The sequence below is a fragment of the Panthera onca genome, chromosome B3 (assembly GCF_046562875.1).
Source record: "Panthera onca isolate mPanOnc1 chromosome B3, mPanOnc1 haplotype 2, whole genome shotgun sequence".
NCBI classification, from domain to species: domain Eukaryota; kingdom Metazoa; phylum Chordata; class Mammalia; order Carnivora; family Felidae; genus Panthera; species Panthera onca.
In genome coordinates this window covers 121,385,315-121,403,651 of record NC_138344.1, presented here as the reverse complement: position 1 = coordinate 121,403,651, position 18,337 = coordinate 121,385,315, and the positions used below count along the sequence as shown (strand labels likewise).

Genomic DNA, 18,337 nt, shown 5'->3' with positions numbered 1-18,337 from the left:
TTTATTTTTTTAATGTTTTATCCTTGAGAGAGGGAGAGAGAGAGAGAGAGAGAGAGAGACATAAGCATGAGCAAGGGAGGGGCACTGTGAGAGAGGGACACAGAATCCAAAGCAGACCCCAGGCTCTGAGCTGTCAGCACAGAGCCCGACGTGGGGCTCGAACTCACGAGCCGTGAGATCATGACCTGAGCTGAAGACAGATACTTAACCGACTGAGCCACCCAGGCCCCCCCATTTAAACCATTTTAAACCACAAAACCATTTTTATAAATGGCTGGCATTTATATTACATGGCTAAAAATAATTTTGCAAAATATAGATCTTATTCCTACACTGCAAAGTTATTGCCTTTACATTTTGCAAATAGTTTATGTCAGTTATAATAGAGTAGAAAACAACAGCAGTGACCATCAGGTTGAGAAAGGAGGACATTGACTATGCTCTGTCATTGAACAGGCAATTGTTTGCTAAACGCTAAAGTGCTTTTGAACAAAACCATTCACTAGTAAACCACCATTGTGTTAGATTAATCATTTACATTTTTCTCTTTTGCATAATTGTGAGCCAGGCAAACTCAATGGTATGGTGTAGAATGGTTTGAGATAAAATTTCATTGGTCCAATGTGGGAAAAAACTAGGTGCATCATCAAATATTAACAGTTGGTACGAATGCTAACTTGAGGTACTGTTCCTTTTCTCAGTACAAAAAAAAAAGAAATTGATTCCTTTGACTATTCATTCAGGTGTAGGGAACTGGACAGGGTACATCATTGCCTTTCTGGATTATGGTAGCCCTTTAGTGGCTTTTAGGACTAAGAAGTGAGGCTGGGAAGAGAAAGAACAGTTAAGCCTGTAAACTAGAGAGGAACTGGAGTCATTCAAGCAACACGAACTATTTTATCTTTTTTTTTGAGCAGTCAGTTATGGGTAGACTCTGAATTCATTCATTCATTCTTTCATTCAATTTCTTTCTTTTTCCGTTTCTTTCTTTCTTCTTCTTTCCTTCCTTTTTTTCTCTTTCCTTTTTCTTCCTCTCTTTTTCTTTCTCTTCTTTCTTTCTTTCTTTCTTTCTTTCCTTTCTTTCTTCCTTTCCTTTCCTTTCCTTTCCTTTCCTTTCCTTTCCTTTCCCTTCCTTTCCCTTTCCTTTCCCTTTCCTTTCCCTTTCCTTTCCCTTCCCTTTCCCTTCCCTTTCCTTTCCCTTTCCTTTCCCTTTCCTTTCCCTTTCCTTTCCCTTTCCTTTCCTTTCCTTTCCTTTCCTTTCCTTTCCTTCCTGTAAACCTTACCCCCAATGTGGGGCTCAAACTCATAACCCTGAGATCAAGAGTTGCATTCTCTACTGACTGAGCCAGCCAGGCACCCCCTGAATTTTATTTTATAAAGGTCTGGAAAGTACCACATAAAAGAGCCTGGTAAACAAACTCCAGTCCCTATTCCATAGTCCAGTGGTACTCCTATAAGCCATGTTGTTTGTAAGGATAAATATAAATTTTAAAAAATATTAAAATTTTTTTCTCTGATGCAAAAAATGAAAGAACTCCCCTTCTCCCTTTCCTTACATTTCCTTTACAAAACATGTAATTTAAATCCTTTTTCTGTTTTTGACATGTACATAAATCCTCTAAAAAATTGAGTAAGTCACTACCAGTTTTACATCCCAAGACTGTCTGGGGGGCTTTGGGGCCATCTCTTTGAAATGTGAGCATTAAGGAGGATGGCACCTTATCTCTTGGGCCTAAGTGCCTGGCTCCAATAGTAACTTCATGTTTGTCATAAAGATAAGAGAAGTTTTCTTTTTCTTTTGGATACAGACAGTTAACATGTAAGTAATGGATTTTGTCTGGCTGGCTATATAAAAGGGTGAGATCTCCTCGACTTTGCAGTCTTCTTTAGCAGCTTGCCTGTGATATACATCACTGACTGATTTAATGCTGATTCAATAATACAACTGTTTCTTTTTCTGCATTTGTCGAGAAGATTATTTAGGTTGGCAGGAGATTTTACTTTTAATTCCATTTCCCTAACATGTTCCTATACCAGATACATTACTGAAATTTATCAGGAATCCTTATAATTACCCAGAAAGAGAAATATTGATATCTTTGTTTAAACACGGAGCTAAATTGAAACCCAAATAAAAGGAAGGTGCTGCGAGGTGCTGACAGAACTAGGGGTGGAGCCAGGAGTTCTAACTCTGATCCTTAATGAAGAAGATAAAAAGAGAACCCAAAAGACCATACTTCTTCCCCCAAGTAGTTTAGTTTGATCTTTCAGGTAAGTGAAATGGCTCTTCCCTACGGTTCAGTGTAATACAATGCTTCATTCTTTTCAGGGGCAGTTACTTTTGGAGCATAGTCCTGTAATCCTGCTGCTTGCACAAATTCAGATAAGGTCAAGGAATCAGATTTTACCCCAGTATGACCTTTTTGCTCTAAAAATAAGCCTATATTGTCCCTGTAGGGAAGGGTGATGGTGCGTTTGAATAATGGCTCTTCAATTCCCAGTAGCTCCCGTGTATGCCGAGAAATTACCTAAAATACAAGAACAATTTTTTAATGGGGTTAACTGAAAATATAAATTAAAGAAGCTTTATTTATTTTCCTAGGCCTTTTGAATGGTAACCTTTTAAGTTATTTCTAAGGGAAAATAAAATAATGAAATAACACATGGAAATGCTTACTAGCCTGGCATTCTCAAAATAAAGTCCTTATAAGAAACATCAAATGATTTATTACCTTTTTATAAGTTCCATTTAAAGGTGTTTCTAGGCTCTTGGCAATGGCTTGCCATGGATGGGTTCATTTCTTTCTTTTGGCTGAGCAATCTGATCAGCCATATGAGCAGATAATATGTTCAGATTAAGAGCCATGACTGTCTCTGGGAAAGTTAATAAATCACTTGTCTATAAGGGGCTCAGTTAATTTGCAATTAAGAAAAAAATAACTCAAATAGTTACTTAATTTGTTTGACTAAAAACAAATCTCAAACACTAAAAAGCAGACATTAAAGTTCCAGCTGTTTTATTAGAATTAGAGATCCAAATTACTACAGGTGGCTCTTAAGAATTCTCATTTGTAATTGATGCTGCTACACCGAGCACCTTGTTAGGTCAGCACCTCACCCTGAGTGCCCCTGACCAGAGCAGGTTCTTTCACAAATTCACTGAGGTTAACAGATGGTGCCCCCAGGAGGGACCCTGTAATCATAGACAGATTTATTCACTGTTAACCAAAAGAACTATGTGCCTACTGCAGGCTGAGAGAGCCCAATACTGTTTAATATTCTAATGCAGAAATTAAAAGTGTTACAAAGCTACTGGTTAGATGTGGAATCAGGAAATAAAATCTAACCATCTCTCATCTAATTCTATGTCTGAAGTTCATCAATGGGCCATGAGGGACCTTTGATGGGCTATAAATATAAAACTGTGAGTTCTTTCATTAGTTCTGATAAATGATAAGCAGCAGATCTTATTTTTGCCGAAGACTTAGAGCAATTTACTAGTAACTTACTTAAGTTAGTAAGGATTACAGGAATACAGATATTTATGAAGATTATAAGAGTTTCCTAAGGATTCTTAATTCTGCGTTCTAGGATGGAGCCTCATGCTCAATGCAAATGGTCTCATGCAGAATCTGTAACAGTTCTAGTTTTCAAGAGGATTCTATTATTATATCATCATTGTATTCTGTGTTGATTATGGTTTTTAAAGGCTGCTATTCTTTTATTTGTAAGCTACGGATAGTTTTGCTTCATCATTAACAATATAATACATACTGTTTGTGGTTACCTTATGTATGTAACTATGCACATTTACATAATTGGAACCTATAATTAAACCTAAAGATGTCGGGGTGCCTGGGTGGCTCAGTCATTTAAGTGTCAGACTTCGGCTCAGGTCATGAACTGGTGATCCGTGAGTTTGAGCCCCGCGTCTGGCTCTGTGCTGACAGCTTGGAGCCTGGAGCCTGCTTCGGATTCTGTGTCTCCCTCTCTCTCTGCCCCTCCCCAGCTTGCGCTCTCTCTCTCTTTCAAAAATAAATAAACATTACAAAAATTTAAAACTTTATGAAACAACAAAAAAGAAACTGTCACATATTGGAGGAGACCAAAGAAACAATGACAACTAAAGGCAAAGTGGTATCCCCAGTTGAATACTGGAATAAAAGAAGGACATCAGTGGAGAAATATAAGAAATCTGAATAAAGTCTATAATTTACTTAGGAATACTGTACCAGTGGTAATTTCTTTGTTTTGATAAATGCCCCCATGGTTACATAAGATGTTAACATTAGGGAATGCTGCGTTAAGAGTACATAGGAACTTTGTACCATCTTCGCAACTCTTCTGTAAAACTAAAATTATCTGAAAATTGAAAGTTAAAGAAAAATATTTTGTCTTGTGAGAATATGCTCACATATTATTAATCTGTACTTTTCAAATAGTTTGAAACGAGGCAAGTGTAGTAAAATTGCTGGGATATAAAGCTTATGAGGTTATATTCTATAAAATCATGCATACAAAAGGAATAAGCAATTCACCTATGTTCTTCCCCAAATATTTCCCAAGAGTTCTTTTGTTCACTTGATGGAGTGAACAGTTAAAAATATTTTGAGAATTGGGGCACCTGGGCGGCTCAGTCATTTGAGTGTCTAACTCTTGATTTAGGCTCAGGTCATGATCTTGCAGTTGTGAGACTGAGTCCTGCATCAAGCTCTGAGCTGGGTGTGGAGCTTGCTTGAGATTCTCTCTCTCCCTTTCCCAGTGTCCCTTTCCCCTGTGTGTGCACGCGTGCTCTCAAAAATTTTTTTGTTTTGAGATTCTCTAAGAGACAAAGCTGAAGCAGGTGTAATGCTATCTTGTTTAGCTTGTCCCTAGAATAAATACGATTGACTTCCTTTCCCCTTTTTACCAAGCTAATGCATCACTACAAATGGGAATGATAGGATAGTGGTTTTAAGAGATCCTTTGGCCAGGTTCAAAGAAGAATTAGTGCTTCGTCCCTTCTGTACTCCCCATCAGTCTCACCCACCCCACTAGCTCTTTTCTCATCTTTTCAGTACATTGGAGAAAGAGCAAAGGGAATGGTGAGTTCTTTCCACAGGTGAGGCATGAATAATTGCATAATTAAGGAAGTTGAAGAGAATAGAAACTGGCCATATGTTAACTGCAAGGCTTGTAAATGGGATGCACCATTCAAATGGGGTTCAGTTTCTTATCAGCATGCCTAGAATTTTGCACTCTCAAGCCACCAGCTCTTTTCCCAGTCCTGCTATTCTGCCCAAGTCCATGAATGATGATACAGGAGAGTTATCATGGAAAAGAGCATTACACTATGTAAGTTTTGTTATGGGATGAATTTTGGATGTACTAGGTGCTGTAATTACAATGGTAGAACTAAAGGTGCTTATTTATCAGTAAAAAAAGGTATCTATAGCATGCTTAAGTGTGGGGGAATGTGATAAAAAAAGATGTGACTGCTGATTGACCTATGAGCTGGACCTGGGCACCCAGAGGCTCCTTACCCCCTTCCCTGTCCTTGGAATGCGGGCTCCACTTGCCTTTCCCGCTTCCTGAGGCTGCTCTAAGGACATGGCCTTGGAAAAGTGATGTGGTGTTGAAAACACTTGCACAGTATACGTGACTGACCCCTGTTAGGGCTTCTTTATAAACTTTTGAGATTTAGAGGACAGGCATGGAAATCATTCATCTTGTTGCCACCCAGGAGAAACCTCATATGTAAATTCTCTTTATTATTATTAAAACTGGCACCTACCAACCTGGAGTGGCCTACATGTTTCTTCAGTCTCTCCCTGCCCTCTGAGTACAGGGGCCAATTTCAGATGACACAAGAGAGCTCCCAAAAGGGTTGAGAACCAACATTAAGTTCATGTGTGATCTCTAAAAAGTTACCTGTGTCATAGTGTATAATTAGCTTTTTTTTTTTTTTCAACGTTTTTTATTTATTTTTGGGACAGAGAGAGACAGAGCATGAATGGGGGAGGGGCAGAGAGAGAGGGAGACACAGAATCAGAAACAGGCTCCAGGCTCTGAGCCATCAGCCCAGAGCCCGACCAGGGGCTCGAACTTACGGACCGTGAGATCGTGACCTGGCTGAAGTCGGACGCTTAACCGACTGCGCCACCCAGGCGCCCCTATAATTAGCTTTTTTAAGTGGACCTATGTGTCAAGCAAAGCTTATCTAAGATACCTTTAAATGTCTTAATTTTTATTACTCTAGTGACCTCAAGGAGGGGGTCACACTTTGGTGACTTTGATAAATATTCTGAAGTTTGCTTATTCAAAGTTCTTGAGGTATAAGGATAGACCACTGGATTCATCATTTGAGAATTTCAATTTTTTAAAAAATGTTTTACTTATTTATTTTGAGAGAGAACGAGCATGAGCAGAGGAGGGGCAGAGAGAAAGGGGGAGAGAGAGAATCCCAAGCTGTCAGTGCAGAGCCCAACAAGGAGCTTGATCTGACGAACCATGAGATCATAACCTGAGCTGAAATCAAGAGTCAGACCCTTAACTGACTGAGCCACCCAGGCACCCCAATTTTTCTTTAACTGAGCTTTATACCCAATATGGGTCTTGAACTCACAACTGAGAGATAAAGAATTGCATGCTCTACTGACTGGGCCAGCCAGGTGTCCCTACTCCTGCAAGACCAGAAAAGGATAATTAGAATTTTTCTTATTGCATTGTTGATACTGTATTTTTGGAATCAAAATGTCAAAGAAGCAAAATGAATTGGCAGACTCTGAAAAATGTTTTCTCATAAGAAGCTGAAATTCTTGGTATTTAAACATTTCAGGAATTTGTATTACAAGTTACTAATTTGCTAATTCTGTTCCTTATTTTTATTTAGAAAATCCAGTATACTATTAATGTAAGTTGAAATTAGAGCTCATACACATAGTTGTATCATCTTTGAACATAAAAAGAGTAAGATATTTATCTGGTGGTACTTGGTAGCTATGTGAGGGTATGACTGGAAATACCAACTTGTAATAAGTGGTCTTTTTCTACAAGACAGTGCTCTATAGGGAAACATTAAACACAACTCACCTTCATGTCCTCAAAATCTGTTATCCCCATCTGAGGGAGGTTTGAGCAGTTTACATGAATGAGTTTTCGGCCACTGATGAAGTTTGTGGTAAAACACTCCTGTTAGTATAACAAGAACATCACTCAAATGATTTGTGGCAAATAGCAGGAAGTTGGGAAGGAGAAGAAAGAATTGGGGGAAGAGAAGGAAGGGAGAGACAAATCATGTTTGTTTCTGGTTCAATACAGAGAAAAAATTTTAATTAAATTTTAAAGCAAATTGAAATTTAATAATAATCCTAATAATCCCACATTTTTTCCACCTGAGCTCTTGATTAAATTTCACACTGCTCCCATATATATATATATATATATATATATATATATATATACACATACATATACTTTTTTTTTTGGCATGATACAACCAATGCTTCTTTCATTCCTCAATTACATTTCTAAGTACTGGGGTGCAAAAGATCACAGATCTTATGTTGTTTTGTGACAGCCTAAGAACATAGCTGGCATCAATGAAATAAGATTTTCTCTTATCTTTTTTTCCCAGCTTCCTTTTTTAAAATTTTATTTTTATTTTTTATTGAAGTACAGTTGGCATTAACTCTGTCTTTTTAATAGAACTACTCTTGATGAACTATTTACATTAATACTGTTAGGTGCTCATGATACATATGACATTTTTGGGGCAGACACACACTTAAGATTAGTAGTACAAGTTAAGGGAGCTGACACTAAACTTGACAAAGTACCAAAAGTCTACCTTGGACAAAATCTGTCAAAAAGAAAGATACTTATCTATGAAAAGAGGCCTATATAATTTTTTTAGTCTTTATTCAAGAATTACAAAGAAGTATACTTACTGTGATAAATAGGGAAACAAATGTGACCCTCCCTTCCTCTATCAAAATACAAAATACATCAGTAGAAAGGCCAAAATTAAAATCCAAGTTACCTCTACCATAGTCCAGGACTTTTCTATGCTCCTTCTAGGGAAGAAGAAGCAAGAGCTCAGGTAAGGGTAAGAGGAATAAGAGGCAGAAAGATGAGAGAATGTGATCTTTAAAAACATTATTTTTGTATACCTTGTACTGAGGAAAGCCTAGTTTGCTAATCCACTCTGCAACTTTCTCTGGGCTCCATTTAAGATACTCAAATTGTAGCTCTATACTTTCTTTTGGCGAGGTTTCTTCATCTTTGTGTGCTAGTTCCTTCAACTCTGGGGACAAATCTTCAACTATTTCACCAAAAGGCTCCCCCAAATCCCTCTGATAATCTGAGACATATGCGTAGAAGTCACTACTGGTATCAGTAATCTCAAACAGTCCATTATGTTCTTTGGAGAACTCATAACTTGTACTTATTGAGTCTATTTCGCTTATTGTAGGAGACCCAAACATAGAATCTCTTTTAGCTTTCTTGGTTTCTTTTACCGACCACGTTCTTTGATAGTCAGAGTACTCTAGCTGATCCTTGTCTACAGACTGCTTAAATTTAACTAGTTCTGGCCAATCTTCCTTGGAAAATTCTACATGTGTCTCTTTTCTTAGTGGTAGTTTGGCTTTATCAGGTAACTCCAGATCTTTCTCTGTAGCTTCCTCTGTTTGTGTCTTCTCTTGAACCTCTGGTTTGGTCTTCTGTGGCAGCACTTGACCTGTTTCCTCAGTTGATTTTCTTGGTTCTTCCTTTGGAAACTTTGGTTTAGTCTGTTCTGGTGGCTCTAGACCTTTCTCCTCTGTTGACTCTCTTACTGTCTCCTCTGATTTGATCTTCTGTGGTGGTGCTAGTCCTATCTCCTCAGTTGATTTTCTCTGCTTATCATTTTGACCTGAAGATTTAGTGTCCTCTAGTGGTTCTAAAACTTTCTTCACAGTTGATTCTCTCAGTATCTCTTCTTGAACTTCTGGTTTTGTCTTTCCTGATGGCTCTAGACCTGTTTCCTTGATTGATTTTCTTGATTTTTCCTCAGGAAATTCTGATTTGGTCACTTCTAGTGGCTCTAGAACTTTCTCCTCAGTTGATTTCCTTTGTGTCTCTTCACTAGACTTAGTTGGTTTCTGGTCTAGAAACTTTGATTTAGTTTGCTGAGGTGGCTCTCTCTGTTTCTCCTCAGTTGATTTTCTTCCGTCCTCCTCTGGAATCTCTGATTTAGTCTCTTCTGGGGGCTGTGGACCTGCCTCCTCAGTAGAATTTCTTGGTTTCTCCTTTGGAAACTCTGCTTTAGTCTGTTGAGGTGCGTCTGTCTCTTTCTCCTCAGTTGATTTTCTTTGTATTTCCTGTGGAGCCTCTGTTTTCGTCTCTTCTGCGGGCTCCAGACCTGACTCTTCAGTTTCTCTTGGTTTCCCTCCTGGCAACTCTGGTTTCGCCTGCTCAGATGGCTCGGTCCTTTTCTCCCTAGGTGACTCTCTCTGTGCTTCCTTTGGAATCTCTGGTGTGGTCACTTCTGGCGGCTGTAGATCTGCCTCTTCAATTGATTTTCTTGGTTTCTCACTCGGAAATTCAGGTTTGGTCTGCTCTGAAGTTTCTAGACCTGTTTCTTCATATTGTGCTCTAAGTGAATCCTCCAGAACTTCCAATTTGGTCTCTTCTGGTAACTCTAAATTAGTCTCACTGATTGAGGCCCCTTTGGTCTCCTTTGGTAGCTCCAGATCTGTTTCCTCAGCCAACTCTATGAGTACATCCTCTCTAAGATCTAGTTTGGCCTCCTCTGGTGACTCTAAGCCTGGTTCTTCCTTATCATGCATAAGGACATCCAAATCCTGGAAGAGCTCTTCCATCTCTCTGAGTGTTTCTGACTGTGCCTCCTGGGACATCCCTGGATCAGTCTTGCTAGAAAAGTCTATCTCTGACTCCCTAGGAATCTCTTCCTCAGACATGCTGGTCGGTTTTAGGTGTAGGTGCACATTGTCTGGCGCCCCCGATTTGAGGTCCTCTTCCTCCGCCTCTGGTTGTGGCTCCTGGTCAATCTGTAGCTCCAGGCCTACTTCTGCCGTGGTGTCAACTTCGCCATCTTGAGCCATTTTAAGTGACCTAGGCAGTTTGAGGTCCTCATACTCCAGGTCTCCTTCATCCGAGCCTGAATCGTAATATTCTGGGACTTCAGCCATGACGCACATTGGCCGACGCGCTCAGGCCTCCTAGCAACCCCAACTTCCGATAGCGTCTCTATGGATACCATGATTTCCGGTCGGGTCTTCCTGAATCTTCCCAAGGTTTTGCTTGCTCTGTCTAGCCCTGACTAAAAACCTGCGTTCAAAAGCACGCAGTCACCCTCCCCGCGTCCGCGTCGCCAGCCTCCGCTGCCCAAAGCCCCTGCGGCCCCTCGGGGCCGGCCCTCGGCCCCTTCCGGCCCGCGGGCCCCACTCGGCTCCTCCCGGAGCGCCGCCGCCGTGCTCGTTCGGCCTTCGGCTGTTTCCGGAGCCACTTGCTGGTGGCGGCGGAGGCGCTGGCGGCGCTGGCTGCAGATGTCGGAGCGGCAGGCAGCCGGGGGGCCGGCGGGCCGCGCCGGGGAGAGCCCGGGAGTGGAGGGGAGCCAGGCGGCCGCCTCAGGTACGCAAGCCGGGGGCCGGCGGGTGGGTCCGTCCGGCCTCGGGGCCCGGCGCGTCGCGCGACGCTCGGGCCGCACCCTGCCCCGCTCTGCCCCGCGCCCCTCGGCGGAGCGGACCCGCCCGGGCAGCCCCTTGCCGCGCAGAGCCCCCGCCTTCGCTGCCCCTGGCCGCGCCCCTGCCCCCGTCCCCGCCGCCCAGCCTGGGGCTGCGCTCGAGCTTGTTCGCTACTCCTCTTTCGAAATGGCGTGGTTCCTGCCCCGCTTCCGTTCTCCCATCGGCCCAGCTGGCGGTGACGGGGCTGCTCTGCCCGCGGCGCCTCTTGAGCTGCCCGCCGGCTCCTCCTCGGCCGCGGACCCCAGCCCCTCTGGCCTCGCTGCCCACTGCTTGTGGCTCCGCACCCCGCTCCCCACCTCTCCGCGCGCTCTCTGCCCGCGTCCGCCTGGGGAGCCTCGCCTTCCGCTGGCCTGAGCCCCGCTTGGTCCTGGCCGCTGCACGCGGGCCCCCGCGCCTCGCCGCCCCTCTCCATCGCTCAGAGTGCGGGAGACGAGAGCCGGGCGGGACCCGGTAGGCTCCGGGGTCTTCTGAGTGAACGTCATGGCCAGAGCCAAGGCAGGACGTAGGGGCTGACTTAGGGACTTTGGCGACCTCCCTCATTCGCCGGCACCCTCCTCTTCTGGTTCGGGAGACCGTCCCCGTTTCTACCCACGCCAGTTCCTCGGCAAGGGTTCGCCATCCCAGGGGCGAAGGGTGCATCTGGCGCACTTCACCTTTCGGGCCTCCTTTTGCTTACCACACCAGGAGGTTCAAAGGGTAGGGGGAGACAACTGATCTCGCTAAGTGGCAAGTATAAATTAATTTTCCAAGTCTGAAATTAAAATAGGCACCATAAATTGTAGCGGTAGAGGTGGCGCCTGGGTCGGAGTCTGAATCTTCAGTTTACTGATTTGACCTTGGGCAAGTCACTTCTCCCTATCTCCGTTTCGTCATCTGTCAAATGTGGGTGCTGCTAGTACCTGTCTAATCAGACTGCTGGGGAAATTACATGAGCCAGTGAGAGCGAGGCACTGGTGCCTAGCTCCTGGTACATAACCATACTGGTGGTATTCGTTATTACGAGAATAAGGTGCTGTGGGAGGTGTTCCTGGATGTGTGTCTTCCAGCACGATGGTTTTTCTCGTCTTTTACTTCTATCCCAAATCTCTCCCATCTTCTGATGCTACTTCAGTGGAACACACACACACACACACACACCTTTGAGTCACCCAGCTTTTCCCCATGACTTTATGTTCTCTTTAAAATATCTAACAATTTTTGTCTTTTCTTCCTTCATGTGAACTTTTATGCTTTGTAGTATATTCAAAATTGATGGCATGTATTTAACATTATAGCAATAAAAATTTTAAGCATAATTTCTAAGAGACTCAGCAAATGAACACTCAAAAGTCTCATAAACATCTGTCCCTTGCATATGTCAGTACTTATAAGTTGAGGATTTTTTCTTTTCTTTTCAACTTCCCCTTTAGCTCCTTGTGTGCTTATGGCAAACAAACCCAAACATTTTAAATAGAAAAGTCTTAAGAATAGTCCAGGACTATGTTGGAGGATGGTGGTTTTGCTTCTGAGTGAGTCTCCTCTCCCCCTCACCCCTTTTAATTGGTTCCTGAATTCTCTTTTTGTTCCCAGGACATTGATAAAAATACTTCTGGTTAGTTTCTTCCTCTTGTCCTTAGCAGGGTGAGTGTTGGTTTCTTCTTCTGTCATGTAGGGGTTTGTTACTGTGGCCCAGAGCAAGTTCTTCCCCTTGAGGTAGGATTTGTTGCTCTTAAAATAATAGTAATGGTAACTTACATTAATTGAATGCTTACTCTGTGCCAGAAAGTGGAAAAAGATTTACTTGTATTATCTGATTTAATCCTGTGAAGAGTCATTTTCTCCCCATTTGATTTATTTAATTAATTTATTTGAGAGAGCGCACGCAAGGGAGAGGGGCAGAGGGAGAGAGAGAGAGAGAGAGAGAGAGAGAGAGAGAGAGAGAATCTTAAGCAGCCTCCATGCTCAGCACTGAGCCTGACATGGGACTCAATCCCACAACCTGAGCCTAAATCAAGCGTCGGACACTAAACTGCCTGAGCCACCCAGGCGCCCCCTCCCCATTTTATAGGGGAACAAACTATAGCTGAGAGAGGTTAACTTACTGTCCAGGTTAACTGTGGAGATTTTACTGCCTATAGGAAATTGTCACCTTGTTGTGATGAAGTTTACAATCATTTGTTTTTATTGGCTGTTGAGCCAGTATTGGTGTTCCAGAGCAGATTATGGTCTTTGCCCTCAAGGTGTTTTTAGTTTGGTAAGACAAGAGTACCACTGGAAAAAACATCAGCAATTCAAAACATATAATTGAATGTGATACTACAGTTCTTTATGCACTTACCCCAAGAAATCTGCTTGAGGGAAGGGAAGAATCTGTCTTGTCTCTTTATCTCCTATAGCCCTTGATGTGTCCTAGAGGTTCTACAAATATTTGCTGGATTGTGAGACAAAGTCTCAACACAGAGATTTGGTGGAGCACCAAATGCATCTGAAGAATTAGGGTTGAGATATTCAAGAATGTTCCTTGGGTTAAAGCAGTGGTTCTCCGGGCGCCTGGGTAGCTCATTTGGTTAAGCGCCTGACTTCGGCTCAAGTCATGACCTCGCAGTCTGTGAGTTCGAGCCCTGCATCGCGCTCTCTGCTGACAGCTCAGAGCCTGGAGTCTGCTTCAGATTCTGTGTCTCCTTCTCTCTCTCTCTGCCCCTCCCCTACTCGTGTTCGCTCGCTCTCCCTCCCTCTTTCTCAAAAATAAATAAACATAAAAAAAAAAAAAGAAAGAAAGACAAGCAGTGGTTCTCAAACAGGACTGATTTTGCCTGGGGATGCTCAGGGGATGTTTTGGTTGTCGATACTAGGGTTGGGGAGGAGTAGGAGGGCTATGACTGATACCTAGTGGGTAGAGGCCAGGGATGCTGCTAAACACCCTGCAATGCACGGGACAGCCCCCACAATGAAGAATTATCTGGCCCCAAATGTCAGCAGTGCTCCTTTGAGAAACCTTGAGTTAGCATGCAGCTGGGTTTCCAAAGCAGTGTGGAAATCATGTATCTGGCTTGGCTCAGTGTTGTATAACCTGGGGAATGAACTTAAAAAACTGCTTCAAATTAAGAGTTTGATTGGATCCTTATGCCACCTTCCTCTGGAAAATGATCCAATAAGTAAGCAGTGGAGGCCTAAGAAAGGATGATATTGAAAGATTTCTGCCATCCTCTCTTAGAGGGAAAACAGCAATTAAGAAATGAGTTTGGACACTCAGTTGTTACTGAATTAAAGGTTTTGATTTTTTGGTGTATCTTATTCCTTGAAAGCAGGAATCTACAATTATCCATCGTAACTATAACTTGTTTTTTAATAATATTCTCTGCAGAAAGTACCTTTTGAGTGTCTTCATGTTAGCTCAAGTTTTAGTGGTGAAGTAAGAAAACTGTTTATTTTTTCTGAACTCAGCTCTGCAGTGGCCACAGCGTTCTTATTGTTTTGTGAAGTGTAATTGTTTTTAATAATCTTTTATTTGGGGCACCTGGGTCCTTTAGTCCCCAAGAGGAGAGGGCTACTGCTCTTTATATAGTGTAACTCTCTGAGGTATGCATATTTCATCACTTAAGAACAGACTTTTTTTTTTTTTTTTTTTTTAATTTATTGAGCTTTGTGGAAAATAAAGGGCAAATCTGTTATGACCTTGAAGTTAGCAGCAGTACTTGGTTTGGTGTATATGACCCTGAGAGCTATCAAGGTACTTAGATGCTAAGGACTATAAACAGGTCATGTGAACTTGTTCATGATTCTTATGTAGGTCTTTGAGCAGTGCAGTCTTTCTGCAGGGATGGAAATGTTGCCTACTGTGGCTATTTCAATTTACATTGGAATTGAAAAATTGGTGGCTACCATATTGCATAGAGCAAAAGAGTGGAAACTTATGCCAAAGAGCCCTTATAGTGTTTTGGTTTTCTATTGCAGTTTTATATCAAAATGGAATAAATTTGTCTGCCTGTGGTAATTTTTTTTTCTGATAGTAGTTGTGTTTTGTGTTGAGATAGCCAATTAGTCCTGTCGTAATTCATTCCATAACCCAAAGTTTGTAATATGAATGACCACTTTAAGAGCTTATTTCGCTCATAAGGACTGACAAAAAATTGGACCACATGGTCTCTGGATTTGGTTGGAATGTAAATTCAGCCGGTTTCTTTTTATTTAAGCCTCTTGAGTCTTTAACCACATAACCTGCTTTTGGTTCCTCTGCCCTTGAATCTAAAAGGCCAGGCTAATTATGCCTTTGCAGCCTGTTTAGTGAAGGGGAAGTCCTATGAGACCTGTTCTAAAGAACTCTGACCTGATACTCAAATGCTTTAGGAAAAAAACACTTTTTTGGTTCTCTTTGTAGAGAAAGTACAAAGTACACCATAAATTTAAATCTGAAACATGATCAGAATGTTTGAAACCATATTCTGGTAACAGGAAGAAAATTAGTATTTTAAATATTGTCAAATATAAAAGAAATCATAGGAAAGTTTCTTTTTTTCCCTCTTTACCTTGCTTTAGGGACTATCAATTATAAATTTAATTATTCCTGAGCTTCCATTTTCCTTTCTCTGCCCATTGTTTCCAAGACTTCGGCTGTGCAGGTATCACAGTCCTGTTTTTTGCCGTATTAGAGAATACATTCCAAAATTATTTGGTTATTATTTTTTCTTTAAATGACATTAAAATTTTTGTTTCATTCTAAATGGTATCTGTGCTGTTACTATTTTGATGTGTCAACTTTTCCTAATGTGTGTTGAAATAAATATCATTAACACCCCCCCCCCCCCCCCCCCCCCCCCATATTCCCATATACCATCTAAATTTGCAAAACCTGTCCTGGTTTCTCTGGTCTCTTTGAGGAATGCTTGTAGAATTTGTCTATATTTGGCTGACATATTAAAAGCTATCCTATAGGAAAACATGGCTTTTTCTTCTTTATAGTGGTCTAAATTTCATTAAATAAATTTAGGAAACTTGAAAAGCTGTGTTTGTAATTGTTTTCTCTCTCTATAGCAGGACTGCATCTTCCACACTTGATACTTCTGGAAATAAACTTAAGTATTTCTTTCTCCTTTTCTTACTTCCTAGCTCTCTGAATCTAGTTACACGTTGTTTTACCAGTAGCTCTTACATAATTTAGCATGTACCTTTAACCTTAAAAATCAAGAGCACTATCTCTCTTCACTTTTTTCTCCTGCATACAATGAGCTATTAAGATGCTCTGAGAAGTGGCTCTTAGCATATGAAAAATGCTCAACCTAATTTATGATAAGGGACATGGAAATCATAAATACTCTGGGCAACTTGGTGTCTCACTGTTGTGCAGGAACAAGTACTTTTGTGTGTTGCTGTTAGGAGTGTAAATTGACACAAATGCTGTGGAGGGCAATTTGCCAATATCCATCAAAATTATAGTATATGCCCTCATTGATCCATTCCTTCCAGGAATTTATCCTCTAGATTTTTCTTGTGCCTGTTTAATGACACAGACATAAGGTTATTATATATAGGATGGTTTGTAATGGTGAAAGGTTAGAAAGGACATCGATGTCCATCAGTAGGGAACTGGTTAAATAAATTATGGAATATCCAGCCAATGAAATATTAATCAGCTGTAGAGGAAAATGAGAAAGCTTTTAATAGATAGTTACGGAAAGATCTCTGAGATATAAATGGAAAAAGCAAAGTATGTTTAATATCCTCATTATTTGTATAAAAAAGAATATATATGCACACACTTAATGTGTGTATAGTATCTCTGGGAGACTGTATAAAACCTAATAACATTGGTTGCTTTGGGAGGTGGGGACTGAGATGAGTGGAAATTTCCCCTGTATACTTTCACGCTTTTTGAATTTTGAATAATGTGGCTATATTACCTATTCAGGAAAAATACACGCAAATGGGTCATGAGATTTTTTCACTGTTCTTATATTGTAAGAGACATCTCTGTTACCTTTGTGCTCATCAGGAACTGACCCTTTCTGGGCCTTTTTCTCTCTGATGAATTTTTTATGAAATACAGGTTATAAGTCTCCTTAGGGATTAATTTTTTGTTACTCTGCCCACTACTGCCTTTCATTATTTTTGTGGTAATTTCATTTACACCTAAGGATAAACCAAAGGGGGATAGAACCACTACTTAGATCAGCTGATACTGTTAGCCAGTGACAGAAAGAAGGCAGACTTTTAAAATTTCTATTTGGTTTCCATTTTATTCAGTAAGGTATTTTCAAACTGAAAAAGGTAAAGAGGCAATGTTGCTTTCTGTTTTGAGTAATGGCAGACTAGGTAATCGGATCAGTTCTCCCATTGGGGACAATTAGAAAATAATTGTCAACATATAAATATTTGCTTGAAGATCCTGGGGAGCTAGCTAGGTAATGAAGAATTACCAGGCTATAATCAATGTGAGGGCAGAAGTATAAAGATAGAAGTTCAAGGATGAGAGTCCATTTTGGGGGTCCTTTCTCCTCTGGTGGCATGTGCTGGATTCTTGAGTGGGGAGGCTTGTCAAGGCTGTGAATGTGCTTCTCTGGACTAAAGCAACAAGCGTTAATGTTCAGAACCAAGTGGGGGGAACCCTGGTGAATCCCGTTTTCTCTAGGTTGGGACTATGAAAGGCCATGTTCTGGAAGTAGGGGTAAATCAGAAGTACACCGTTCCAGGGATTACAGCTCACCTTCGGAAAAATCTAAGTTCATGAAATTGGGTTAAGGTACCCTCAGGCTGCTAGTGCCTCCAGGTATGTGGAAGAAGCAAAGCCACATCTCTGAAGGCTCATTCAGATTAGGCTTCAGATGATTTCTTCAAACAATTTTGTGAGAACAGTTTTCTGACACATATCATAAATGACCAGATTCCTGAGAAGAGATAACATGAACAAAAATCAGAAGAAACAACAGGCAGTAAAAATCGATCCCAAGGGGCACCAGACTGAAACATAATTATATTTATTATGTTTGAGATCAAAGACAAGTTTCAGAAATTTGGCAAAGAACTGAAATTTATAAAAATAGAACCAAATAGAAATTGTATAATTGAAACATACAGATCAAAATTTAAAACTCCATTGATAGGTTTAGCAAAAAGTTACTATACCTGAAGAGAGAATAGTGAAATTGGTCATAAAAAAAGAAGAAAATATCCAGAAGGAAATATGTAAAAATGCAACCATGGAAAATTCAGGAAAGAGGTAAAAGACATAGAAGGTATGGTGAGAAGGTCTAACATTTGTATAATTGGAGTCCCAGAAGGCGAGGAGAGCCAGAATGGACAGAAGCAATGTTTGATGAGATAATAGCTCTGAATTTTCCAAAGCTAACAATGCACAGATTTAAGAAGTCCTGTGTATCCCAAGCAGGATAAGTACAATGAAATCTACAGTAGGTATACATTAAGTTAAACTTGCTATAAAACCAAAGCAGAGAGAAAAAAGTAGCCAGAGAAAACTTACAGTTTGCTTTCAAAAGAATAGTAATTAGACCGACAGCTGACTTCTGCACAGAGCAGTAGAAGCTAGATTATTGAAAGAAGATACCAATATAGATTTTTTTTTCAGGAAAATAGTCTTTTTTTTTTTTTTTAATTTTAGAGAGAGTGTGTGAGTGGGG

General features: G+C 41.0%; 2 protein-coding genes across 2 annotated transcripts in view; one reads left to right on the top strand and one right to left on the bottom strand.

Moving 5' to 3' along the window:
• Positions 1–2,237: 2,237 nt before the first annotated feature.
• SAMD15 (sterile alpha motif domain containing 15) lies at positions 2,238–10,312 on the bottom strand. The gene is made up of 3 exons (XM_060620393.3): positions 8,151–10,312; positions 7,072–7,170; positions 2,238–2,528 (listed from the first exon to the last, which is right to left on the bottom strand). Exons 1-3 carry the CDS (start codon positions 10,179–10,181, stop codon positions 2,292–2,294), a joined length of 2,367 nt encoding a protein of 788 aa, XP_060476376.1. The 5' UTR covers positions 10,182–10,312; the 3' UTR covers positions 2,238–2,291.
• Positions 10,313–10,366: 54 nt separating this feature from the next.
• TMED8 (transmembrane p24 trafficking protein family member 8) overlaps positions 10,367–18,337 on the top strand; it is a 35,792-nt gene continuing 27,821 nt past the window's right edge. Inside the window, exon 1 of the mRNA XM_060620408.3 lies at positions 10,367–10,614. Coding sequence (XP_060476391.1) covers positions 10,530–10,614 — 85 coding nt within the window. The 5' untranslated portion in view covers positions 10,367–10,529. The remainder of the gene's footprint in view (positions 10,615–18,337) is intronic.

Coding starts and splice junctions, on each gene's coding strand:
- SAMD15 (XM_060620393.3), bottom strand. CDS start 10,181: ATGTGCGTCATGGCTGAAGTCCCAGAATATTACGATTCAGGCTCGGAT. Junction 7,171..8,150: donor TAGGCTTTCCTCAGTACAAG/GTATACAAAAAT, acceptor TTATACTAACAG/GAGTGTTTTACCACAAACTT. Junction 2,529..7,071: donor CAGATTTTGAGGACATGAAG/GTGAGTTGTGTT, acceptor CTTGTATTTTAG/GTAATTTCTCGGCATACACG.